General features: G+C 36.5%; 1 protein-coding gene across 2 annotated transcripts in view; it reads left to right on the top strand.

Moving 5' to 3' along the window:
* The window catches only part of SFSWAP (splicing factor SWAP), a 46,651-nt gene that overhangs the window by 1,835 nt on the left and 18,450 nt on the right, over positions 1–26,366 (top strand). For both annotated transcript variants that reach the window (XM_054392515.1, XM_054392514.1), the window contains exons 2-13: positions 809–978; positions 1,525–1,662; positions 4,651–4,736; positions 8,234–8,459; positions 8,930–9,045; positions 9,873–10,008; positions 11,779–12,016; positions 12,332–12,463; positions 12,814–12,907; positions 15,185–15,359; positions 17,355–17,588; positions 19,120–19,310. In XM_054392515.1, the coding sequence (XP_054248490.1) occupies positions 809–978; positions 1,525–1,662; positions 4,651–4,736; positions 8,234–8,459; positions 8,930–9,045; positions 9,873–10,008; positions 11,779–12,016; positions 12,332–12,463; positions 12,814–12,907; positions 15,185–15,359; positions 17,355–17,588; positions 19,120–19,310 (1,936 nt within the window). The remainder of the gene's footprint in view (positions 1–808; positions 979–1,524; positions 1,663–4,650; positions 4,737–8,233; positions 8,460–8,929; positions 9,046–9,872; positions 10,009–11,778; positions 12,017–12,331; positions 12,464–12,813; positions 12,908–15,184; positions 15,360–17,354; positions 17,589–19,119; positions 19,311–26,366) is intronic.

Raw genomic sequence — 26,366 nt, 5'->3', positions numbered from 1 at the left:
TTTGGTCTAGCAAGTTGGCACAAGTCAAGAGTTGTGTGTGGGAAGACACCTCAGCGGAGTCGAGTTTCTGTCACTTTCCGATCAGTTTCTCTTACTGATGCATAAACATTATCCCAACGCAGTGCTTTTCCTGCAGATAAAATGATTTCTGCTTAGTAGAAAGGAAGTGTACGTCATAGACCTTGGCCGTTTTTTACGGTGAACCTCCTTAAATTGCATGTATATGTTACTGTTCCTATGTATGTGTGTCTCTCTATCACATAACCCAGAACTTATTTCCTCAGCCAAATGGCTAGGGGCCGAGCCTAGCCATGATTTTACCTCCAATGGACGCAAGTTTCTATGGTGAAGATATCTCCTGAGAGTTCGGGACTAGCAGAAAGAAGCGAGGAAATTTCGACCGTTTGGTTCTTACGGATAGGTATTTATGTATTCGGGTTTGTGTGAATGTAAGCTATTTGACTTTCCAGAAAAACTTATTTTGCAAGTGGCATTGATTGGTTGGTTGAAGCACGTACGGTAAGAGCTGTTAAGGAAATGGATCCCACTTTAAAACTATTAAAGGATACTTTTGCCTTTAATTGTAATAATTCATTAGTTGTCATTGAGAGGAATTTAGCCTATTAAACAAATTATCAATAGTTGGTGACAAATGATTAGCAAAATTAAACGTAATTTCTAAAAGGAAGTATGTTGTAACATATAAGTATTTTTATTTTTTTTTTCTTTTTTAATGGGTAAGTATGTAAGTAGTCGCATAAACCCAAGCCCTAAGTGTTTTGCATTGACCAGCTGTTTCGTCTTGCAGGTATGATGGGCGTGGTCACCTACATGACCTTTCTGAATATGATGCTGAATATTCCACGTGGAACAGAGATTATCAATTGTCTGAAGAGGAGGCTAGAATAGAAGCCCTCTGTGATGAAGAGAGGTATTTAGCCTTGCATACGGACTTGCTTGAGGAGGAGGCGAGGCAAGGTATTGCTCAAGGAAACTTCCTGAGTTTAGCACATGTTTAAATAAATAATTATGAAATTAAATTTACTCCTAATTTTTTACTCTCTTTCTGATGTTATCTTGACAGTACCCAGTGGATTCGAAAAACGGGAGTCTTTGCGTATGTGAGAGGACCTCAGGATAGCTTAAATATAGATCCACACAGAAATTGCCCAGATTCTGAGGGCAGACTGGGATTTCAGACCCAACCCCTCCCCCAAATAAACACATTCTGCTTCATTTTTTAGTGTTGTGTAAATGAAATTCTGTGCTCTTGTATGCATAATTACACTAGAATGCTTTAACCCACAGCCTTTATCTCTTCAGGAAGATATAAATGGTCAGCATATGCACATGCTGTGTTTTTTCTATTCAGTTTTTAATGAAACTTAAAATGATTAGGTGGAAACTTCTCATTTAAAAAATAAAATGAAAACTTCTCATTTAAAAAATAAAGTAAGATTTTTTTCTTAAAGAAATTAGCTTTTAAATATGTTCTAATTATTGGTAATTGCATTTTTATTCAAGAGGAGGAATATAAAAGACTGAGCGAAGCTTTGGCAGAGGATGGTACCTATAATGCAGTGGGGTTCAGTTATGGCAGTGATTATTATGACCCTTCAGAACCCACTGAAGAAGAGGAGCATCAGCCTGCAAAACAAAGAGGTAAGGTAAAAATAGCAAGGGTTAATTGAGAGGAAGAGCATAGCACCTCTGTCTCTCTTACTTAGAATTGAAGATTGAAAATACATGTTTCCTTAAAAGCCAAGGATAAATTCTTCAAGCATTTCAGCACAGCCTTTATGAAATTCTGTTAACTGAGTTTTTGTAGATTTCACTCTTGCTGTGCCTAAATGTTTTTTTTTTGCTGTGGCACAGTCAATACTACAGTAGTCAGGACAAGAAATTAAGTTCTGCTGTCTTGCAGATCTTACTCAGAAAAAAAAATATTAATTCATCACATGTCTGTCTTGTTAACACTGTTTCTTGGTTGAGAAGGAAAAGGTCATTGCAAACATGGAATAGTAATTCGTGAGTATATATTTTTTTTATTTTTTTAGATTTTGACAGTATTATTAGTGGGTCTGCCTTCAACATAGCGTGCCCTTCTCCATGGTCTTCTCCATTCAGGTTCTTTTCTTCCCATCTTGAATTACAATAGCTCTGAAGTTTTAACATGAAGTCTTAAGGAAGCTTTCAAGTGTTTTTGAACTACATCTTAGTAAAATTAGGTTTATTTAACAATTGGGTTGTTTAACTATATTGATGGGTTACTGTGGTAGAAGATGTGTTTTTCTTATCAAGGTGTATGCTACAATGCAGGATCGTTTTATGTGCTAAAACTGGGTTTTGCTGCTTTGTGTGAGAGGGTGTGTCATAGCAGTGTCCATGTGGCTTGCCAAGGGTTCTAACCTTCAGTCACCAGCTCTTCAGTACTGCTGCAGATTTATGTTGTCTTTTCTGGGGTTTATTTAATTGTTTTATTCCTGCTTGTCTCTAGATTCCATAACCAAATAGTTTCTAAAATCTCTTTACATAGAATTTTTGAGTGTTTCTTGTCATGGGGTGTTTCTCATATTGTGTGGATGTGTGTAAGTAGGAATAAACCTACTGAAAAAATGGGAGGTGATAGAGAGCAACATATTTGTAGTTTGGCTCCCCCATCTCTACTGCATAGAGATTAAAAAGGTAAATGCCCTGAAAGGAATCTGCTGAACTTTATAGGGTGTCTGTATTGTAGGAGGCCTTTGCAAAACTGCATGGAAATGTGCCATAATGTTGCAGAGTTTGATCAAGTGTATAAGAAAAAAAAAATCATTCAAGTTTAATTTGGTAAGAGAGCTGTCATTACTTCAAGTTGTCTCTGGATTGCTTCACATTATTTTTCTTTCCTAGAATGATGAGTTGTCTGGAATAATGTATTTCAGCTTTAATGAAGTCAGATTTTCAGGAATAATGCTAAAATGCAATGACTTAGTGATTGGCAAAGAGATAGAGCTACCCAGTCTTCCAAAAAGTTCATATTTAGTGAATTAATATTTGATGCATCATGGAAGTGTCATGCTAAGCTATTACAAAATCTTGTGGTGTAATGTGAGAATTCTCAGTGCTGCTGACAAGAAGTAGAAAGTCTCACAGCACGCCATTGGGACATTGCTTCCGTTATCAGCTTTCTTAACCAAACTCTTCTAGAAAATGTTTTTGTGATGATGGATAACAAAGGGGCATTTTCCTAGTAACACTCGATAGTACTTGGGGCAGAAGTGAGATAGAAGCATCAATGTTATCTTTTGCTGTAACTAAACTGTATAGACTTTTAATAGATGGCTCTATGGTAACTATTTCCAGTAACCTAGGACTACAAATTCTTAACATTGGTCTTCTATAAATCATAGTTGTGGAAAATCCAGTATTGGAGGATGCAGATAACAGTAACGTGAATTACAGGCTGTAGTTCTGTCAAAGCTTCAGATGTTAGCTGGAGCTTGTGTACTGCTTCTTCCTCCTTTCCTTGGTGCTAAACATTCTGTGTGCCTGTGTGGAGTTAAACTACTTTTGAGTTCATTTAAAAAAACAATACCACAAACCAAACTGCCAGACAGCAACAAAAAAGTTAACTCTGTTGCATGGGTAAGAGTGTATATGCAGTAATTGCTATGACATCTCGAGCATTGTTAGGCTGTCTGCTGTCTGTGTCCATAGTTCCTGTTTCAAGCACTTTATGCCATCTAATTTATTAGGATAGAACTGGAATACATTTTCTCTTATAGCTAGTAGAACAGGTAATACTAAAAGTTAAACTTTTCCACTTCAATTATTACAAAAATTGATAAAGCAGAATATTTTCAGAGGACCGTTTCTGGTACACCGAATAAGAGAACGTAGTGCAAATTGACCTTGATAAAAGAGTTAACTCTTTTAGATGAGTAGTTCCTGTGTTAAATATTTGGGTATGTTAAACAGTAGAAAAGAAGCCATACCAGTTTTAGGCTGAACTCATAGGTGAATGACAATATTTATTTCAGTTATTAAGGCAGCTACTGTTTTATCTCTGTAGGTGATGAAACTGAATTTCAGCCTCCTTATTGCATTCCCGTACAAGTTTCATTAGGGTGAAGAAGCTGATGAAAGTACTTAGGTTTGTTTGCATAGGCTGAAATGATTGAATAACAGGAGACTGAATTCAGATAGCCCAGAATTCAAATAGCCCAGATGTATGAGTCTTAACAGCTGTGGAGATACTGGATGTCTATAATATTTTAATCATTGTTAGGAAAGGATTCACCCAGTGCATTGAAAATGGTTCCCCTTAATTTTGTATGGGTTTTCTTGTAAAAATAAGAAGTAATATTAATGAAAATGAGTGTTTTTTTTCTGTTTGAGTTGACACCTGTTTGTCTTCAGCACTGAGGTCAGGGCTAAAGTTTATAGGGCTTTATTATTCCTAATACTTCTGTTAAGACATAATTTATGCAATCTGAAACTACACATAACATCAGGGAGAGGAGTTATATTGAAACAGCTGCTTATCATTTCATTTGAGAAATTCCTTGATGGCAGATGCTTTTAGATCTACTTTAATAATTTTTTGTTAACATTTGAGTACTTCGACATGTCTTGTCCTATAGTGTTTTATTCTGTCACTTCTTTTAGAAACAGCTCAGACAGAAAATGTAGAAGAAAATGAAGAACCTTTTGTTGCCCCTCCGGGACTGAACGTACCTTCTGATGTGGAGCTGGTATGTGTGTACATTTAACTCAACCTACATTGCTGTCAATTTTCAAGGAGTTTATGAGGCTTTACTGAGATTTTTATTTTCCATTAACTTTAGTGTAGTTCATTTAAAATAATTCTAAAATAGTACCTTAATTCAGATGTTCATTCTTGACTTCTCGAGTTCTATCAACTATTTTGAATCTTCTTTTTCGTGCTGGAATTATTGCAGTGCTTACACTAAGTGCACTTAGTATCACTTGTGATACTGTCTTAGTGCAGAAAAAAGGCAGTTATTGTGGAATGGATACTTAGAGAGATGCCATGGTTTACATTCCAAATCTAAAGGATCATTAAGCCAAAAGATTGCTTCTGTTCAAGACCTTTTCTGGATTCTTTTTTGAGCTGAAGCGTGTAGTAAGTGATCAAAGGCTTTGCTTAAGACTAGCCTGTTCAAGGAGAAAAGCAATCGTGTATTGAAGATACTGGGAATTCAGATAACATTTTTTCTCTTGTACTGTGGTCATGAAAGTGTTGATTTGTATTTGGGTTGTTTTCTGAACTTGATAACCTTAGCCAGTAAAAATTCAAAACACTGTTTGAGTAACTAATATTGAACACAGAACGTTTGTATAAGAGTGTTTTTCTGCTTCATTAGCTTTTAACTGAAATTTTTTATCCTGTTCTCTTGGGTTTTTTTATAGGAAATAAGAGCTATTTAACAAATTCAATGTGCAGCACTACTTGTTCTAATTTTACTACCTCTACTTTTCTTTGCAATCTTATACATTTCGTTAGTGAAGTGCTTACAAACCTACTTCTGAGTTCAGGAAACAATTTTTATACATTGTTGCCTTTAAATTATGAGTTATACTTCAGTCTTTGAGTAAGAACATTGAGTTCTCAGTGAGAAGCTGCTTATTTAGCATTTGCGTGCTGTTTCCAAGAAGTAAGTGCTGGTGAAAGTGCTTGCTGATTTAGATAGCTGCTTTGCCTGAATTTTCTTCTGAAACTTAAGATATATTTTACATGTAAACTGCAGATTGCAATGTGGGGCTTACTGAAATAATTCTGTCATTCTGGAGCTCAGAATAGAAGAGTTGTGTCAAGGATGCAGGAGGTCGTCCACTGTTTAAAACTGTTGATGTCAGGGTTGCGGGCAAAGATGACTGTTCTTCATTGCACTTTAAGAAGTGTGCAGGCACTTATGGAAGTGTCTCCAAGTGGAAATTATCAGTTAAACTTTGGAGGAGAAACTGAAAATTGCTTTGTTTTCTCCAGATGAGAATACTGAGAGGCTGAGAATGCTGAAGACTTAAAATTATTTTCTAAGCTTACTGAAGGTTGAGGGAGAGTTGCTAAACTTGAAGTAAGGGAGATCCACTCATGAAATATGCTTAATTACAATACTGATTAAAGATTGGAACAAAATGTCTGACTAGATGATAGCACTTATATCATTGGAGTAGTTTTCAGAAGGGTTTTTGCTCTGGCAAGTACTCTTACTTTCGGAAGTTTTAACAGTTCTTCTCAGTTTAAATGTTTGGTGTTTTTATTAAGTGTAATTGTGAATTAGAATGTGTCTGATACCTCCATCTCTGATTGCCATTTAATGTTTTTCATTTTTTTTTTAAAGTTTCTAAAGTTTTGTAAATCAGTGAAGTCTGTAGTCTTACAAGTCAATTAGAAGCATGTTAATATTCATAGTGCCTGTTTTCCAGAGCTTATACTGGTATCGGTTTCAAATTCAAGCCCAGATAGTAATTTCAGATACAATCTTTTTTTGAGCTTCCTTGCTGATTTGCAGCTTTGTTTATGAATCTCTTGGCCTTATGAACCACAGAACTTGGGAAACTTGATGAATGATTAAATAATGAGACTGGCAATGCATAAAATGTTACCAGTTTATTGAGAATTTCATTGCCTCTAATTAAAATAACCTTTGGTAGTGTTTTAGAGGAACAAGTAAAACTTGAAAAAACAAATTATTTTCTGGATTGAACATGTTTTTCTGGTAAAGGATCCAATCGACTGAAAATAATTTATAAAAATGTGCTCTTTGATCACACTCACACTTTTTTTTCCCCCCTAAATAGAACATCACTGTCTCTTGTGCTTCTAGTCTTCTGGAAAAAATATTCTGAGGTTTGCAACATACTTGTGTGTCTAGACCAATATAAATGCAGAGCTAAAATGAATTGTTAATGTGACACTTCAATCTTTATAGGCACACCAACTATCTGCTTCTGTAGTTTATTTGGCACAAGACAAAACAGAGCTATCTGAATATGAAATTAAAGACAGTAGATGGTGAAGTTCATTCTTTCACTGTATTCTTGATCTTTTCACTTGGGTTTGATGGGGCTGTGTTCTTTAGATGGAATTTCAGGAGTGGTAGTGCATGGATGCTGCTTAACTTCATTAATTTTCTTCTGTCTTTTACTGTGAAGTCATTCAATGATTCTTTATGGTAATGTGACAGCACATAGGAGTGACAGCTCTGATATTTGCCTTAAGATGCAACATGTTCCTTACAAGCAAATGCATAGTAACAAGCATTTCCAGTTAGGGAACAAGGTTTGCACATTCAGTGATAACAGCATAAAGGCCAGCTGTTGAGAAGACCAGGTATGTTGAGTATTCACAGCACCTTGAGATATTTTAAGATAGGGACACTTTAAGTTGGCACTGCTGTCAAGAAACACTTCTGTCTTGTGCCAGCAGAAGCAGCTATATGGTTTTAAAGAATGTTTTGCTACGTTAGACTCAACCAGGATTTGTTTCTCTCTTCAGTTTGGTGTGCAATGGCAATAATAATTATGCCAGTAGAAGGAGAGTATCTATCAAAAGGAAATGAATGAGCAGCTAGGGAAGATCGGGATTATTCTTCTAGTGCTGATATGCTTTGACTAGTTGAAACTGATACGGACCTGATGGAGTGGGTCCAGAGGAGGGCCACAGAAATGATCAGGGGTGTGGAATACCTCTCCTACAAGGACAGGCTGAGGGAGCTGGGGTTGTTCAAAGAGAAGGTTCTAGGGAGACTTCATAGCAGCCTTCCAGTACCTGAAAGGGACTTACAAGAAGGCTGGAGGGGGACTGTTTACAAAGGCCTGCAGTGATAGAACAAGGGGTAGTGGTTTGGAATTAGAGACAAGTAGATTTAGATTGGATGCTAGGAGCAAGTTTTTTACTATGAAAATAGTGGAACACTGAAACAGGTTGCCCAGAGAGGTAGTTGAGGCCTCGTCCCTGGAGATATTCAAGGTCAGGCTTGACAGGGTTCTGAGCAATCTGATCTAGTGGAGAATGTCCCTGCTGACTGCAGGGGGGTTGGACTAGACCTTTGGAGGTCCTTTCAAACCCAAACATTCTATGATTCTATGATTGTGAAACTGAATTGCTAGTGAAAGCTGAGAAGAAGGTCAAGGAACCACTGCTCTCTTTAATTCTCTCTGGAGTTCTAAAACACTTTACAAGCTGCTTATGAAAGTACAAATACATGTTATTTTACTCCCACAGCCACCAACAGCAAAAATGCATGCGATTATAGAACGAACTGCAAACTTTGTCTGCAAGCAGGGAGCACAGTTTGAGATTATGCTGAAAGCCAAGCAAGCACGCAACTCCCAGTTTGACTTCTTGCGGTTTGATCACTACCTCAATCCCTACTACAAATTCATTCAGAAGGCCATGAAGGAGGGACGATACGCCGCTCCTTCCGAAAACAAAGCCGACGAGAAGAAACGTAAGTTGCTGCTTGTCAGATGGGGGCAGCTTCAGGATGCGAGTCACCCAAACATCCCCTGGTCTTTTTTTGGTGAACTGGCCACATCTTGTTGGTGTGTTGCTGTGGCAATGCTGGTAGCCTGCAGCTGACATTGATCTGATGATTCAAAATTTTGCTTAAATCAGAAGAGGTTCTTTTTAAAAGAAAAGATCAGTTTGGGAACCTTTCAGACATGAGCTGCCTTGGTGTTGGAGCTTTTAGAAACTCTGGTATAGCTGTAGTGCAGCAGAAGGGTGGTCTGTACACTAATGTTTTAGTATTACTGATGGCTAGCAATATCTCCTTGTATCTTTGTTTTGGTGAATAAAGGGATAGATGAAAACAATAAGTTTCTTTTAGAACATATGCTTGTCCTGTATCATCTTTCTCTCCTTGCAATGCAAATCCATGGGAATCCCAGATAAAATTCAGACATTGCTTTTATTTAGACTCAAGAGTCAAATCTGAGGAAGAAGATGATGATGATGACGACGATGATGGAAATTATCTGCATCCAAGTCTCTTTGCGTCTAAAAAATGCAGTCGGCTTGAAGAGCTCATGAAGGTACTGTCAAAATAACTTTCTACCTTGTAAAGCATCTGATTCATGGGCACAAATATTCTGATGTGCAGGCACTAAGATCTTTAGTTAACAAAGATTTACCATTTCTTTCCTGACTCTGTGTATCTGTGTCTGTTTTGGTGTAAATTTTCAAGTTACCTTTTTTCTAGTACATAAATTGTCATTTTTTCCATTTTTAAGGAATTACACTTCTATTTTTCCTGCCCTTTGGTATTGAGGGCATCACTCAAAGATTTATCCACAGAACCTGTATTGTAGCTCAAGAGATTAAGATATTTAATACCTTCTGTATATAAGCTGAGAGAGAATGTTTTCTTTCTAGATTTTAGTAGATAAAATATTGACATGAAGTAATAGTTTCAACAAATAATATTTTGGCAGAACGTACTATTCATTAAATGTAAATTTTGCTGGATGTGTTTGTTATTTTTGTTTTCTGAACTGAACAGTGATGGAATAATGGCAATGACAGATGGTTGTGCACATTTGAGGCTTTCAGAGAAATGGCATTGGTGCTGTGTGATATTTAGACAAGTCAGGTTCTGTGTTTATCCTAGCCTTGGCAGTAAAGGAGTAACGCCCACTGTTTTTAATGTCATGGATTTCTTTTCACAGTAAAGTATGACTTTTGTTTTGTCTTCCACCAATTTTCCAGAAAGAAGTTGATTCTGCCTCTCAGAGCTACAAAAACAGTAACTTCAGTGTTTGAACAATGTTACTGATAACTTAGCATTTTTCCAAGTTAAGTTGATGCTTTAAATATGTACTTCAAATTTTAATCTGTTTTTCTGTTTTCAACATGTTTTCAGCCTTTGAAGGTGGTAGACCCTGATCATCCACTTGCAGCACTGGTGCGCAAAGCACAATCAGATAATAACTCATCCACACCACAGTCAACAGATGGGGCAGCTGTACAGACATCACAGGCAGAATACTCTTCTGATTGTAAGTGCATTGTGATTAGGCAGCTGATGGGTGTGTCTTGATGAATTGTGTGTGGATACTGCTGGGAAGAAAATATGTTAGCTTTCTTCTTGATTGTTCGTAACTGATATTTATCCTTTTTCAATCTCCTGCCTCTCTGAAGATGAATTCTCCCACTGAGTAGCTGTCATTTTATCTGCTTAGGGAAAACAGAAATGGGGTGGAGGGGGTGGCAGGCAGGAGGCCAAGTCTCCGGCCTGTGAATGTAGTTAGCACAATACCCTTACCGTTTTTTGATAATGTCCATCGATTTCTGTTAATGAAGCCTAATGAATGCCTTCACTATTGAATATAAAACTGTCCTAAAAAGAAACTCATGAGATACCCATTAAAAAACCATACTATATTAAGCAAAATCCACTTGGTAAATCCACGTTGAACAATTTTCCTGGAGTATCTCACACTAAGAAAATTCTGCAAAGGTAAAATCCTGTAAATGGAAGGATCTCACCAAAGTGATAAAACCAGGTTTTAGTAGAATATTCTTTACTAAAATTGGAAGTAGTTTCACAGTAAATAAATTCTTCTATTAGACAGTAAATTCCTATCATTATTGATTATTTTTCCTTTTATTCTATGCACTAGTGCAATATTATAAGTAGAAAATAAAACTCAGGAATATGCAAGATTCAAAATGTAAAAGTGATCATTGAAATTATATTTCTCATTACAATACCTGAGAGGGAGTGCAGGCTTTTAAATTCTATAGCTACAGAAGGCATTCCTTAGCAAAGGAGAAGATATTAAATTTGGGGTTTTTTCTCAACAGGGACAACAAAAGCAATGATGTATTTAAATTATAAGTGAGCAGTGTGGAAAGTTGTGTTGCAGCTCATCTCCTCGCCTTTAAAATTTAACAGATCTTTATTCTGCTCTCCTTATACATAACTTATTCTTTGAAGAAAGTAAACACTGCCACATAGGAATGTTTATGAAACTTTTAAGAGGATAATTCATTATAATTTAATGCATTGATTAAACTTTACCTCCAGAAATGTAAACTCTTACTGTAAATACTTTGAAATATTTTACCTGAATTCTATTTGTTTATCCATCTTCCTGCAGAAAATCTTTAGATTTACAAGAAGTAACTGCCACTTAAAAGCCTTAAGCTAATTAAAGCATTGTAAAATGTTGTTTTTAAAGAAAGATAGCCATAAGTCTTTGCACTCTCAGGAAATAAATATTTCCAATCAGAGAAGCCTCTAGCATGGAAAACTTTCTCACATCGATTGGTCATTGTGTTGATGTTAAATCACAAAACCTGTCTATTTTTTGAGGTTTCCGTAAATAAACCTGTGTCTATGTATAGCAATAGAGTGGTTTAAGAGATGTGTGTGTATACGTTTCTAGATGTGAATTCTGAATGTATGTGCATTTCTTTCTTAATGCATCTTTGTTTTAACTGAGTTAAAGTGCCAGAGGTAAATTAGATTAGGAAGAATGATTTTTTTATTAGGCCTTTTCTGGTTCACTTCTCTATTCATACCTATTTGGCTTCCAGCTGTCCTTCAGTACATTCTGATCCTGTCCCTTAATCTACATTTATCCTGAGTGATTAATATGAACATTCTTCTTTTTTTCCTTTTTTTTTTCACACAAGAAATTAGGTAACCGTTTCTTAGTGTGTTGGGTGAATCTGGACTCTCAATGTGTTTGTACTGATGTCTTTTTTCAATTGAGTGTTTTTCTTCTAATTAAAACATTGTCCTTAAATACGTTTTTTTATAGCAACTGTGGCAGCCATGTATTATAGTTACTATATGCTTCCTGATGGAACCTATTGCCTCGCACCTCCACCTCCAGGAATAGATGTTGCCACCTATTACAACGCGTTGCCTGCAGGGGTAACTGTATCAAGCACTACAGGGGTGGCAACAGTACCTCCACCTCCTGGTACTACACCTCCACCTCCCCCAGATACAACAGATAGCAGCAGTGGGTTGACTTCTACTACAACAACTACAAGGTACCACATAGAGATTTACTTGTTTGGTGAAGGGGTGTCTTTCCTGCACTTCTGTAAAAAGTATATAGGAAGGGTTCTATTACTGATGATTCCTCAGAAATATTGCTCAGTGTCTATACAGCTTTGATTGCTTCCACGTTGATCTTTGATATTGTATGTGGTTGTCACTCACCTACTATGAAGTTTTTGCATAATCAAGTTGTTTTAACTGCATAGTGAACCCAGAGAACAAACCTCTGTGTAATGTTTTTTCTGCTAAAGCAACAGTCTGAAAGATATTTGTTATATTTATTAATATACTTTTGATGTTTTCAGCACAATTACTCCAGTGGTTGCCATTATACCTCCACCCCCAGATATCCAACCTGTTATTGATAAGCTGGCTGAGTATGTTGCTAGGAATGGGATAAAATTTGAAACCAGTGTTCGTGCCAAGAATGATCTCAGGTGAGAGAAAATGTTATTTTGACTTTCATTTTAAAAGTTGAGTTTTTCATTTTTAAATACATTATCAGGACATGCAGATCTCAAGAAGAAAAGTACTGTATTTCTTTTAATTGAAATTCAGGGACCTACTTAATGGTAATGCCAAAGTATTACTGCCCAACTCCTCAAAACAACCAACCTAACAAAAACATCTTTGGAAAGCATACTCTGAATGTGTATCCTCCAGAAGTTTAGGCATAAGTTACAATGCTTCCAAACATCACGTAGTGTTCCATTTGCTAGAGAAGGTTACATGGCAAAGGTTTGTTGTGTTCATGCGCATTTTCACATACTCAGTTTTCTTTTAACAGATTTGAGTTCCTGCAACCATGGCACCAGTATAATGCTTATTATGAATTTAAAAAGCAGTTCTTCCTTCAAAAGGAGAGCAGTGACAACTGTCAGGTACGTGTGTTTGTATATACATATATTACAGATGCAATGTGAGTAAGAAAAGAACTTGCCTATCTGTTGTGCTATCATGAGACATTTTAAAGAAGCACTGAATTATGGAGAAAGTGTTCAGCAGAGAATGTGAATGCTTTTTTGTGGCTGGTTTTTAGTTTTGTATAGCATTTAAATAGGGATATGTGAAGTGGTGTGATGCTTAGGTTTTGCTTTTCAGTATAAGCAGCCACTCGATGTGGTGGTAATATAAAATGGCAACCTGAAAATCTTCTGGCTTTCTGTATGAGAGAAGGTCTTCTCTGTGGAGATTTAGATCCTGGTGGGATTGGGCTGAGTGTTCTATTGTCAGAAAGGTTAGGTATAGCTTTTTTATAATCATGCCACCTTGTAAGCCTCATGGTTCTTTGTAGCACAGCAACTGGACTAGTTTTCTGATGTGCTTTTTTCTGAGGGAGGTTTTGTTAAAGAAGAGTCCTATCATGATTGACTGAAACAGTTTTGGAGGTTCATAATCTGACATCAGTTTCCTACTTCCTTTGCTTCTAGTCTGTGTTATTAGATGATGATACTCAAATCTGGCATCCTTTCTATGTTTTTTTTCACTTTTCTCATGTTAACTAATCTCATTAGATTGTTCCCTTACTGAAAAGAAAATTGCAGATAGTATCAGAAATACATTACCTGATGATAACGTTTCATGGAAAAGAGCTATTCTTCTTTTGTGCCCATTTGTCATCTCAAGGTTTAAATTAGGAAACCTTAAACTAAAGAAGGTAGGCCTGTGGGTAAACTCCTCAATATCACTTCATGGAAAATGAAGGCATTCAGTACTAATTGCTGTTTGAAACATTTGTGTCTAATATTTGTTTTAATCATGAATAATGTTTTGAAAACGTTGTTTTTAAAGATAAGCTGTGGTAAATATGATCTTATTCAGTTGATAAATGACATGCAAAATTGCCCTGTACCACAATGGTGACTGTTACTCTAGAATTTCTAATTTGCAAACCAGTGGGTTGAGTTCATAATACTTACATAATTAATAAGAACTTGTTAAAGTTTGTTTTGGGTGGAAATCGTGCAGTCATTGAAGCTTAATAAGAAAGAATTCATTTTAAGTGTTCAATGAGTACAGCTAAGAAGCAAGCAGAAACTGGTTTAAGTCCCTTGAGGTCATATGTAGCAATACATATTTTCCTGCTGCATGGTTTTGTAGATAATGCCATTCTCTTTAATTTTTTAGAATAATGATTTCAATATTATCTTTATGTTTTAGTAATGTGCGTATAGGCAACTAATGCAATTGATTGTTCTCCTTTCGGCCATTAAAGTTAATAGGGAATTGTACTGCTGTCTTCCGTAAATACAGGCTGAAGTCCTTTTTTTCCTTATGTTTTTGTCCTTTGAGGATTTTCATAAATTAGTTCTGTTGGTTAGGGAATGGCTGCAGGGACCAATGAAAGTATCTCTTCAATACCTGGTATTTCAACATTAAGTATACTTAACGGCAGCCAGTGGAAAGCAACCCTTCTGTTTGAGAGAGGCTCGTTTGAGTGTTAAATTACATAATGTCATTGCCTGACTCACCATGTAAATATTTATAATGTTCTACAATACCCATCCTGAAATTTTTATACTGTGAATTTAGAGATTGTCTTGAATGATTCAGTCATGTTAATAGTGGAACCAGTAGTTTCCTTACTTTGGAAAGTCTCTCAGCACATCCACACTGTATCCATGACACAGAAAACATTGATAGGCCCAGTTTTCTTCAGCAAAATGTTGGAACAAATCAAGCGCATTAACTCATCCCTGTGCTCATCCCAATAAAGGTACCATGCAATTGTACATTAGCAAAAACTGTCACAAGTTTTCATTCTGTAGCTATCAGTTAACTTTGGTGAGTTTTGTCCTGGACTCTGGAGTTCAAGACCTAAAAGGATATACTTTGGGAGGAAAAAAAAAGTATATAATTTAAACTCCATAATTATTAAAACAGCTGTTGGCAAAAGTGTACCATCTGAAAAATAATTTCTTCACTGTTGCTGTAAGTCTGTTGTTTTTGCAGCCTGTGGGTTTGCATGAGGCAGTGCATTATTTGTAAGAGGCAGACTTTGGTCCTGAGTGCTTATTGATGTAAAATCTGCTGTTATGTGACTAGCTGATGATGTGATTTTTTTGGAAGTGGCTGACAAAATTGCAGCTCTACATACAATGCATTAATTGTTTCATGAACTAACCACTTAGTAAACTTGCATGTTTCTTTTGAAAAAGGGAGCATCTTCATCTGAAGATGTTCCAGCAGATACTACTGGCGATACACCGAGTGAGACTCAATTCACAGATGAACATGCACCTGAAGATGCATCTGAGCCAAGTGCTAAGGGAGTTCCAGGAACTAAAAAGGATATTCCTCCTAAAACTGTCAGTGATGGCAAACTGGTGAAAGGTATGCTAGCATGATTTGTTGGGTGTGAAAATGTTTGTTACCATATGTTTAAAAGGAAAAAAAAAATGCAGGGGGAAGGTAGGGAAAAGAATTTCATCATGTGGAAAATGTTTTCACTGGAAGCAATAAAAAAAGGACTGAAATAAGTAATTTGATTGCTCTCATTTCTTTCTTATCAGACTACTAGGTATTTATGGTCTGACAGAATAAATTGTTTTATTTAAGTTTGTGCAAAGTTGAAGGCTTTTATTATTGACCTCAGTATAATCTTATTTTTGTCATTTTAACCTTGACAGTTACAAAGCTTTGTGCAAGAAAGAAGTTATTTCTTCTGAATAAAAGCAGTAGTCTTGATTTAAAACCATGCATATGGAGGAAGTACACTAGGCATATTACTCAGTTCTCAGTCTTCCTGTGTTGAATATTGCTCATGCAGGAAAGAAGACCCTTTTCATGTCAAAGGGGAATGTTTTTCTCCCTGCAGTCATAGCAGCAGAGAGAGAAAATGCAAGGATCTCTTGGGAGCCAATCCAAGTCAGCTAACACATTATTAGTATTAACAATTGCTTATACTGGGAACTGACTTCCTTGTCTATCAGGAGAAGATATATTAAATTTTCTTCTCTTCTCTAAAAAAGCTAGAAACTGAAATCTTACAACTAGAACTGAAAGCTACTAAAAAAAAATAATGAAACTGAAAAAGCACTCTTGACCCATGTTCCAGTGGATGGGTGCTGCCTTCCTGCCACTTCAGTGGCTTTCTCAATTGCTGATAAATTCATCTACTCCCCATGGGCCCCTGGAATTTTCTCTTCCTGCTCCTCACTGCAGTTTCATTCTTTCCACGGACTGCAAGCTTCAGGCCTTTGCTGTAGTTGTCTGGCTGTCCATACTCTGCTGTTTCTTTGGGCAGGTCGAGTCTCTTCCTTAGGGAAGGAGCAATCTTAAAAGGTGCCCTATAAAGAGAATGTCATGTACAGCAGAAAAGGGTGTTGTTTCTTCCTGTTGTGTTGTTACAAATGTCAAACTGGAACCTGTGCTTTAATAATAATAATACGCTCAAATTTAGATGATGGAATGTGACCAGTGAGTCATTTCGTGATAGCCCTATTCCTATAAACCTATTTTAATTTCCTTTAGTATGGGACAAATCCTACTGCCTTGTAACCTAAATACAGTACTTGGCTGCAAGACAACATCTGCACTAGATTTTTCTTTTACATCTGAGGGAGTAAAACCCCATCTTAGGATTTGTTTTATCTTACGAAAAGGTGGGAAAATCGCTACTTTAATCTCCTGTCTCTTGGAATTGTTGAGTTCTTTATTTCTGAGTCTGTTTGAAAGGAATCGTTGACCACAAATCTTGCTACAGCAAGACCAGCCAAGATGTTTGGGGAAAAGTACTTAGCTTTTGCATTTATATCTCCAGTAATGAAATGTTAGCTCCCCGAAGTAATTAATTTTCATATGGATAGAAATAAGTCTTTAAATACTGTTCTGTGAGCCTGCCAAATGCTATTGTTGTGCACACCGTTTATTTAGTGCTGAGGAAACATAAGGGACCATATCATACTGTAGTGTGCCAGATAGGAGCCTGAGCAGAATGTTTTCATCTTAAGCCTGGAAGAGGGGATTGTTCATTTGGGAAAATAAAAACTAGAATTTATTTGGGACAGAATATGAGATTATGTATCTCATCTCAGCAAATGTAATTCCTGTGATGGTTTAGAGTACCTTGATTTTTCCCCTGCTGCTACTGAATTATTAGAAAAACACTTTGAGATAGATCTTTACAAGGCAAGTGGAGTTTCTAACATTTGGGTTTTTGGAAAAAAAAAGGAAGTTGTCCTTTTTCCCAAAATAATTACCGTAGCCTAAGGATGATACAGCATTCTTTTTTTGTTGTACAGTCTGCATTGAGTAATAGATAAAGTCAAGAAACCTACTTTCTGTTGTAGCCTAACGATGTGTAAAATCTTACCCGTTCATTCACAGCATCATTTGCTCCAATAAGCTTTGCAATCAAGGCCAAAGAAAACGACCTTCTTCCTTTGGAGAAAAATCGTGTTAAATTGGATGATGACAGTGATGAGGAAGAAGAAGAAGGCAAGGAAGGCCAAGAGAATCCTAATAGCGCTTCAAATCATACTCCAGCTGTTACCACTCCTTGTACTACTACTGAAGAGAAAAAACCTCAACTTACGCAGGAGGAGTTGGAAGCTAAGCAAGGTATCCCATCTCAAAGTGAAAATAAAATGAGGGGTCAAGTGCTTCAGGCAAACTACACAACTGTCATGTCCATAAGTATGGCACTTGGGTGTTCTGAATCTTTACTGTGTCATGTTAACAGGAATCAGAATTCTTTTCTTTTTCTACAGTTTCCTGTTTAGCATTAAGAATGAAACCTTCATTGTTTGCTCAGCTAAAATCGAACTTGTAACACACTGGAGTGCTGTGCCCTGATGCACGATCTTTCTGAATTTTATTTTGCTTTTCCATTGTAACCCCCAAGTAAAGCACTGAACTTCTAGTGTCCAGATTGCATTAAGAGCGCCCAGAAAAAGGCATGTCCTTTTCTCATTTCTTCAAAGAACAGTGAAATGCTTCAAGCTATGTTTTAGTTACATAGCACTTCCACACAGATCAATATCACCTTGTTGGTATTTTATTGCTCTTATGCAATGCCATTAAGTTGTTGTGTGGGTTTTTCCCCTTACTATGTCTGTATACGTAAGGACAGAATGGTATACTGTGTGAATTTGAATTAAATGATTTTTTTTTAAGGGATCAAATTTTCCCCATTCCTCCCCAAGGCCGTTTCACAGGCAGGGAGTGTTCAATAAAGTGGAGATGCTGTCAGTGTTTACCAGCTTAGAAACTTAATATTTCTGCTACAACTATGTGTATGCCACAGGAACTGAGGTTTTTTTTTTATTTTTAAAATTACTTTTTCGTTTGTTTGTTTCTGAGTAGCAGTTCCTTTGTAAACTTCAGTAGCACAAAGTATGCTGTGGTGCTAAGACTCTAAAGCAAATCTGAATTATTTTGTATGACAACAAAACTGAAGTGTAAAACATGTTTGGAAAAAGTTGTGTGTTGGAAAACCTGTGCAATTGAATAAAAAAATCCAATTGTACGTGCACAGAACACAGAAGTGGATATTTTGTCTGTCCTCTGTCCGTCACTTCCATTAGGTGCACGTTAGATTGGCTTATTCTCTTTCTGTAATCACATAACAGCAACTGTTGGGTATAACAATGGTAAAGGAGTTTCTGAAAAATTCTGGAGCAGCCCTTTTGTGTAAATATTTTAATGGGGCATGTAAATAGGGCTGACCTAAGGTAAAGATCAGATCTGTAGAAGGAGCAAGATAGAAGGTTTACATTGCTTTAACAAGTGCAAAAAAAAAAAACTTCTGAGCTTGCCGTGCTACTTTTTTAGATAGCTTTTGTAAATAGGAAAGGGCAAGTATCCTGAAACTTCCAGGATTGCATTTTCATGTCATTTTCTTTAAGCTTAAAATCTTTACTTCATCTGGATTACTTTTAATCAAGCAAATGCTACATTTATGGATTAAGATACTTGGAATTTCATAGTTTCAAACTTGTATGTGCTTGTTACGTCTTTGGATGTAGTGGAACAGCTTGAGAAGGGTTGGGAAGGGCTGTTTGGTTGTTTGTGTTGGAGTGTATTTGTTTCAAAGAAATCCAAGTTCCCCAAGTGACTCACTCTAAACTTGATGTTTAATTATCTTTCTTAGCAAAGCAGAAACTAGAGGATAGATTAGCAGCTGCAGCAAGAGAGAAGCTTGCACAGGCCTCCAAAGAATCAAAAGAAAAGCAGCTACAAGCAGAGCGCAAAAGGAAAGCTGCACTGTTCTTGCAGACCCTGAAAAACCCTCTGGCAGAGGCAGAAGCTGAGAAAATTGAAGAGAATTCCTTTAATAATGAGGTAAGCAGGAAATAAATTTCTCTTTACCATAAAGCTAGCAGAAAACTTAGTTGCAGAGTGTTGAGTCAGACAGTATGTTATGGAGTTGGCTGAAGTGATGGAAGCTCTTTGAAATGCAGAGAAATTTGAATTTTAAATAGTTAATATTTTCAGTCATCTTACATATGTCTCCCATCTGCCATTAAAGAAGTGATAGGGAAATGTAATGCATAATACAGAGATCAGTTAGCCAGTTTCAGAAAGGAAATTGAGCTTACAGGTGGTCCATACTAGTGGTCCTTAGAATCATAGAAGGCTTGAGATTAGAAGGGATCTCTAATCATCTAACCAAACCATGAATTAGAATGTTTACCTTTCAAGAGTGTTGGGATATCTGTAGTAAAATGTAATTATTTATTTAATATGTGTTTTGTTCCAAAGGAAATTGAAAACTGATTTCTTGTGGCCATACATTACATTACCACAATTTATCAGAAAGAGGATTTCTCCTGCAGAAGTAACTGCTAACCACTTATTTGGCATTGTTGTCTGCAGCCAGCAGAACCATTACTAGTTGGTCTGTTAATGAGTAATAAAAATGATTTCTTGGGTAGAGCCTCTAGAAACCAGTTCTATGAAACTAAGAATTTTTGACTTGACAAAGTTAAAGAGGAATCTTGGGCCAAAACAGTTGAAACTTCAATAATGAAATGTAAATCCAAAGTCTCAAAACCTGTATTGATCAAAGACACACATTGCCTTTATTTTTTTTTGCCTACTAACAAGCAGAAAGTGCTGTTTAAAACAGCTAAGAAATAACGTGTTTCACATAAACCCTTTCTGATTTCAGTAGAGTAACTACAATTTTTAAAGCCTAAATGAGGGATTTGAATTTATTATTTAGAAAAATCCTTCAAGTATTGATTTGTTCATGCATCATAGCACTGTCCTGAAGCTTTTCTGTCCATCTGCAAGTTTTGGCAGCAGCACTGTGTTCGTTATTGAAGAGTCACTTTCCCATTTACGCTGTATATTTAAGTTACTGATTGCTCAGCTTCATCCACAGAGGAGGAGAATAGGCTATTTTTATACTTGGTTTCTGTTCTTTCCTTTTTCTTCTCCCCTTGTTCCAGATTTTTCACTGAGCTGTTTTCTCTTTCTGCCAGTATTGTGCTTAAGAAGTGATCATTTACTTCCAGGATTGTCACTCATTTTTATCCAGCCTAAGCATCATTTTGTCATAAGCACATCCTATTCCACTGTGATCTGATGTGTGCTTGCTAAAAGATGGGGGAGTCTGTTTCCAGCACCTGTATGGACATCTCTAACAAGTCCAGACAATCTCTTGTCTTAATAGAAGAAAAACTGCTAAAATTCATTTTCAGAAAAGTCACCTTAGACTTGTGTTTTCATTGCAATATCTGTAAACAGTTGTAGAGAAGAAGTAGGAATGAGATTTGGTGTAGACTCTTCAGTTTCCTGAAATTTAACCTATATTGGACCAGAAATTTCTGCAGCTTGAGGATCCTGCATCAGGATCCTTCATAAGCCAGATTGAAATTCCTGTGTTTGTATTTGTTGCAGCCAGACCTTTCCTGCAGATTGTAAGTACAAATATTTTGGGAAGTAAAACCACAGTTTCCCAATTCTAAAAACTGTATTGCTTCCCTAAAGCCAGTAAATCACTCTTTGTTGCACTAATCAAGCAAAGCTTTGTATCTTGGTACTGAGAAAATTTCAGATACAGACTGGTTGCAAGATATGGCTTTCTACTGTTTCCTTTCCCACAGAAAGAGTTCCAGTACATAGCAAGAAGAATTCATTGCTGACTTCTTGAGTTTTTCCAACTAAATCGTGAATTGCACCTCAAAACACTTTCAAGAGAACAGACTGCTTGGGTGATCTATACTAGCATAGAATAGCAGAAAATTGGGTGCAGTCACATCCCAAAAGAGATCTTCTTTGGGATTCTCATTGCTACTGCTGCTAAAGTTTCTTTGACTGAGGCAAGAGTTTGGTACTTTTTATTAGATATATATTGAAGAGTGAATGCAGAGAGACAATGACAACACAGAACTCCCCAGCCTTGCAGTTCAGCTCCCCTTCCCAAGGGGATTTGTCAAGGACATAGATATTTCTAAACAGGATTCTTTTGATATTTTTTAAGAGAATGCCCAAAATAACCAGTAACTCCTCGGGAACAGCTGAAACTTTTTTTTTTTTTTTTTTTTTTTTTTTTTTTTTTTTGTTCAGAAGAGCAGATAAGTGTGTCTCTCTCACATCTGAACTTATTGAAGTTCTAAGATGAACTTACTTAAAAGCAAGTGTACTTTCCAACAAAAAACAGACCCTAATCCCACTTCTCAGTGAACTGGTTTGCTAAAAACTTTTCTCCTTTTCACACATATGTACAGTTTAAGACAAGGCATCTCTTTTTCTCACACAGAAAAATGCAGTATATTTAAGAAATGTGAAATAACCAGTTTTACTTAATTCTTACCAAGAGAAATGGTTTGGAGATGTGTTCTTTATAAAAAGGCTTATTTACAATTTCAAATATACATTTAAGTGTTGCTGGTGTGACCTTACTTTTTGAGATAAAATTAAATCTTATGCTTAAAGTGCAGTACTGTGTTAATGAACAGTCTAAAATGCTATTGTGTCTTTGGAAGCAATACTCCTCCTAAGAGGAGTTTCCTTATTGACATGCTTGTATATGTTGATATAGATACATATATGGGTTTGTGTGTGTGTATATATATATATATATATTTGCATGTAAAAGTTTATTTTGAAAGGTGAATATTTTTCAAGCTCCTGTCTTTCCATTTACCTTATTTGAAAAAGCTTCCTTCTACATTCATTTCAATTCATGAGCTGCCCCTTGCTCTCCTTGCCTGGTTTGCCTGTCAGTAACAACCCATTTGATTGAAGAAATTATATTAGAAAAAGATAAGTGAAATCATATTGTGGATTTGTTAACCTCTGGTTTTATATACACTGAGAATCCAGTAAGTTGCATCCTGATGTCTAAATATGTAGCACAGGAGGTTTTTAAAACCTTTTCAATCATGTTTCAGAAAGAGAAAGATAATTTTGAAAACACTGAGGGCAAGAGTGACAAGAAGTAACTCCAGTGGGTGTATTTTAAAGAAACATATATATATATATATATATATAAAGGCAGAGAGAGTGATGTAAAACTAGTTTTGTAGTTCGGTCAATGGAACTAATTGGAGGTGTTTCGGAAAATGAAAAATATTCAAGACCAACAAAAACATGACTTAACCTGTTTCATTTCCCATTTTGAGGGAAGGAGCATCTGATAAGGACTCCAGGAAACACAGATTGATGTGCAGTGGTTGTAGAGTTAAGATAGTGGAATGATTTTTGTAGCTCAAAAATGTGTCTCAAAAGATGGAGTCATGACTGAGGTGTGTAATGACTGAGAATGAAGAGGAGTTTAGAACGTCCATAGGAGGTGCATAATTTCCCTAAGATTGCCCATGTCTAATAACTGTATAAAAGCTAGAGATGCTATTTATGTGCATGCACAGTGTACTTTTGTGCTGCAAACCTGCTTATCACACTGTGTAGAAATGCATTAAATGAGCAAAGCTTTTTTGACCTCTCTCAGATTTTCCTGATACCTGGTATTTCTTGAAAGAAATGCTGGTACTGAATATAGCTTAATCTTTGAACAAAATTGATTCTACTAACTGCATGTAGAGGACAGTCAATACCACAGGATATAGCACTTCTAAGCTTTTTTTTTTTTTTTTGCTTCAGCTGAATCTTAAAAATAGTCAGATCCAGTTTTTCCATAGATGAATTATTTGTTTTGTATGGTTTTCCTTAAATTGCAATCAAGCAAGAGGAACAAAAGGCTGGGAAATGAGCTTGAGCAATGAAGCAGCAGAGCTTTTCACTAATGGCTCCTCACTGTTCTTGCATGCATTACAGTGCTACCAGTTGGGCATGGTGTTTCCTCAAACCACTGCTTGGAAAAGATTTAGCTTAGCTCAGTTTCCAAAAAACTGATCAGCTTGCAGTAGTGCTGATGCAGCTAGTGAAGTATTTGCCCTTTGTCAGGACACGGGTGAACAGTAACTGGGTGGCAGCTCGCTTTGTGTGTTTATGTATATAATTCACAAGGACGTTTTTGTTACAAGAGGATCACACCAGCTGGCTCATCTGTCAGGTAGTGTCAGTGGGGAAGTTGCATTCCACAGTGAACACGCAATCTTTGTCCTACAGCATCACACCACCTGTAGTTTTAACAACTGCAGTTCTTCCAGACATGCAGAGCATATGGAATGCTGCATTAAAGTGCTTTTCTCGATTTTAAACAAATGAATTAAGGTATTTCATAATCTGAAATTCAAACTTTACTCCAGAATTATTAAAATACAGTTAAATTAAGAAGGTATTTTTATATGAAGTAGCATAAAGGCTAGTTCTGCACATTCCTACATTTGTTTACTATATTAGTATATTAGACATTGGGAGAGATCATTTTAAGATCGTAGGTTTGAATTTGTTTGTTTGTTTTTGCTTTCAGCTTAATAAAGCAAGTATGCTGGCTCTTGGCATGGGTTGAATTCTGAATACATCACCTTTGGTAGTAGGCTGTGGTATAATACACTTGGTATAAAGCCTGTCACATTTTTGCCACCTTTTCCAGGAGGTTAAAATATTGTTTGTCTCCAAGTGTGCCACATAAAAACTTGTCATTATCTATCTGAGCAGTGTTGTTCTTAGGTGCATCTGGGAGCAAAAGGTTGAAAAAGAGAAAATAGTATCTTTTGGAGCCATGGATCTCCATTTGTGTGCAGCCAAGCCTCACAGAAGAAGATTAGCGGGGTTCAGTAGCCAGCACTTGCTTAATGTTTCTGTTAACAGTGGTTGATAATGATGGAGGGTTGTAGGAGTATTGCAGAGGGAAAATCTAAGTTGCCAAGTTATTCCTTCCAGCCACAGTGTTCACAAGTGTTGGTGAATATAATTTGCGTAGGTAAAAATCTCCTCTGTGCTGTGCTTCTGAAAGGAAGGCCTGGAGACCTGCATTATTTATCAAAGAAATTGGTCATAAGTGGCCATCGAAGTAATTTGGCTGATAATGTATCTCCCAAAATCTGCTGGTGTTGGTAATATCTGGCAAAAATAGAAGAGGCCAGCACTGGTGGTTGGCTAGACAAGGCACAGTGTATTTAACTTATTCAGAGAACTTACTTGATGTGGTGACAGGTGTTCTGCAAGTGTCATACTGTCCAGTTTTTGCCTACAAGGCATAATAGTGTATCTGATGGGTTTCTAATGTGGATTATTCTGCTAATCTCATATTTTATCCTGTGTCAGAAGTGCTTCAGGGGTGCTACTACTTTGATAAGCATGTGAAAGAGAGCTGGTTATAGCCAAACAGTTACCTGTATAAACCATTGTATCCAATTTAAACAAGGAGAGGAATACACAATCATAATACTGCAAAACCAGACAAGCACATGATTTGAAAGTAACTCTATTTTAATGGTTTGTCCCAAATGTCATCTTCTGTTGTGCCTCAGAATATAAAGATTCTATAGGACAAAGCAAAACTTCTTTTGTCTCTTTCATCTTCCCTGTTTTGAAGCCCTGTTTTATCATTTGTTTCTTTAGATGGCTTGTCCTTACTTTTGTCCTGTATGTAACAATTATTTTTATTCCTGTGAAAAGAGTCTGTTTACGGGTGAAATAGAAGCATGCAGTGTTTGAAAATAAGATGCTATTCAAGTTTTGCCAAGCGTAACAGGGTTAGCAACATCTACATCAAGCTGTAGATAATGGACATCTTTTATACTTGCTGCTAGAGTTGATCCTACTCTTTTCAGCACTAGACTGTGGATATTGCTGCATGCCTCTTTGAGGTAATGATGTATAACATAATTTTCTGTTGGCATATTTTCTTAATGTTAATTTGTGAACAAAATGCAATTGTCTGATGAAAACTATCCAAGAAGTATTTAAAGAAAAAAATGCTTTCGAATAATTCAGGGCCATTCATGGCTTACTTTCCTGTTTTCAAAATGCAGGTATCTAGATCTCATGTTTAGCATGAGAGGGAAGGAGTTTGTAAATTTCCCTTATCTTGCCTTTTCAAAAGGACAGATGAAAACATAAACCAAAATGTCACATACTAATGTGGCATTTGGGGGCTGGATAGCTTGCTGGCATTTGGAACTCTTTTTATTGCAAGAACCCTACTGTCAAAAACTACATGAGCTGTAATTCCTCATACCATAAATACTTTTTAATCACTATTTAGCAGGAGGAGGAAAAAAGTAAGTATCAGTAACTGCCATGTTAATTAAGATAGGTGAGGGAGCTAAGAATGTTCGATGCCTTGATTTTAGTCTTCAAAGTACTCAAGATAGGAAGGTTTATTGATCCATACAGCAGGGAGACTGAGAATGCAGAATTCTGACTCTGAAGAATTTTTCACGGTCAGTGTAGTTTGCATTTTTGTGCAGCAGCTAAACTCTGATCAAACCGTGGAGTCTTTGAGTAGTAAATACTTATTAATTCTATAGGAACTTTAATATAAAGGAAATGTTTGTTATCACTTCTGTTTATTCATCTTGGGCCTGTTTATTGAGGTGAGGGCTGACAAGACTGTTGTAGAAGCAGTAACTGCTTGCTTTGATGCACAGAGCAATCATAAACTTGCACTGCTACTGAACAGTTGAGTATTAATTCTCAGTCAAGTAGTACTTCACTGTAAGCTTTGGGGAAGCTTCCATGGGAGAAAAGAATCTGGAGTATTTTCAGATCTTGATGAAGTAGAAGAATTGTTGATTGACTCTTCACAGTTCTGGTATTCTTCACTCTTTCCAATTTTGATCTAAAATAGGATTTAAATTGATGCAGAATTCATCTGTTCAGAACCAAAGAAATATTACTCAGTTGTAGAAGTGTATAGATAATGTTCTTTACCAGTTGCTTTTGTTTGTACCATGAACAGTGCTAGATTTTTTTCTGTTGCAGTAAGAACCTTTTGGTTCATTCCTAATATTGGCTTTGGATGTTGATTAAGTAGTGCAA

The sequence above is a fragment of the Indicator indicator genome, chromosome 26, assembly GCF_027791375.1.
Source record: "Indicator indicator isolate 239-I01 chromosome 26, UM_Iind_1.1, whole genome shotgun sequence".
NCBI classification, from domain to species: Eukaryota; Metazoa; Chordata; class Aves; order Piciformes; family Indicatoridae; genus Indicator; species Indicator indicator.
The sequence above is the reverse complement of the archived record's forward strand: the minus strand, read 5'-3'. Positions and strand labels throughout refer to the sequence as shown.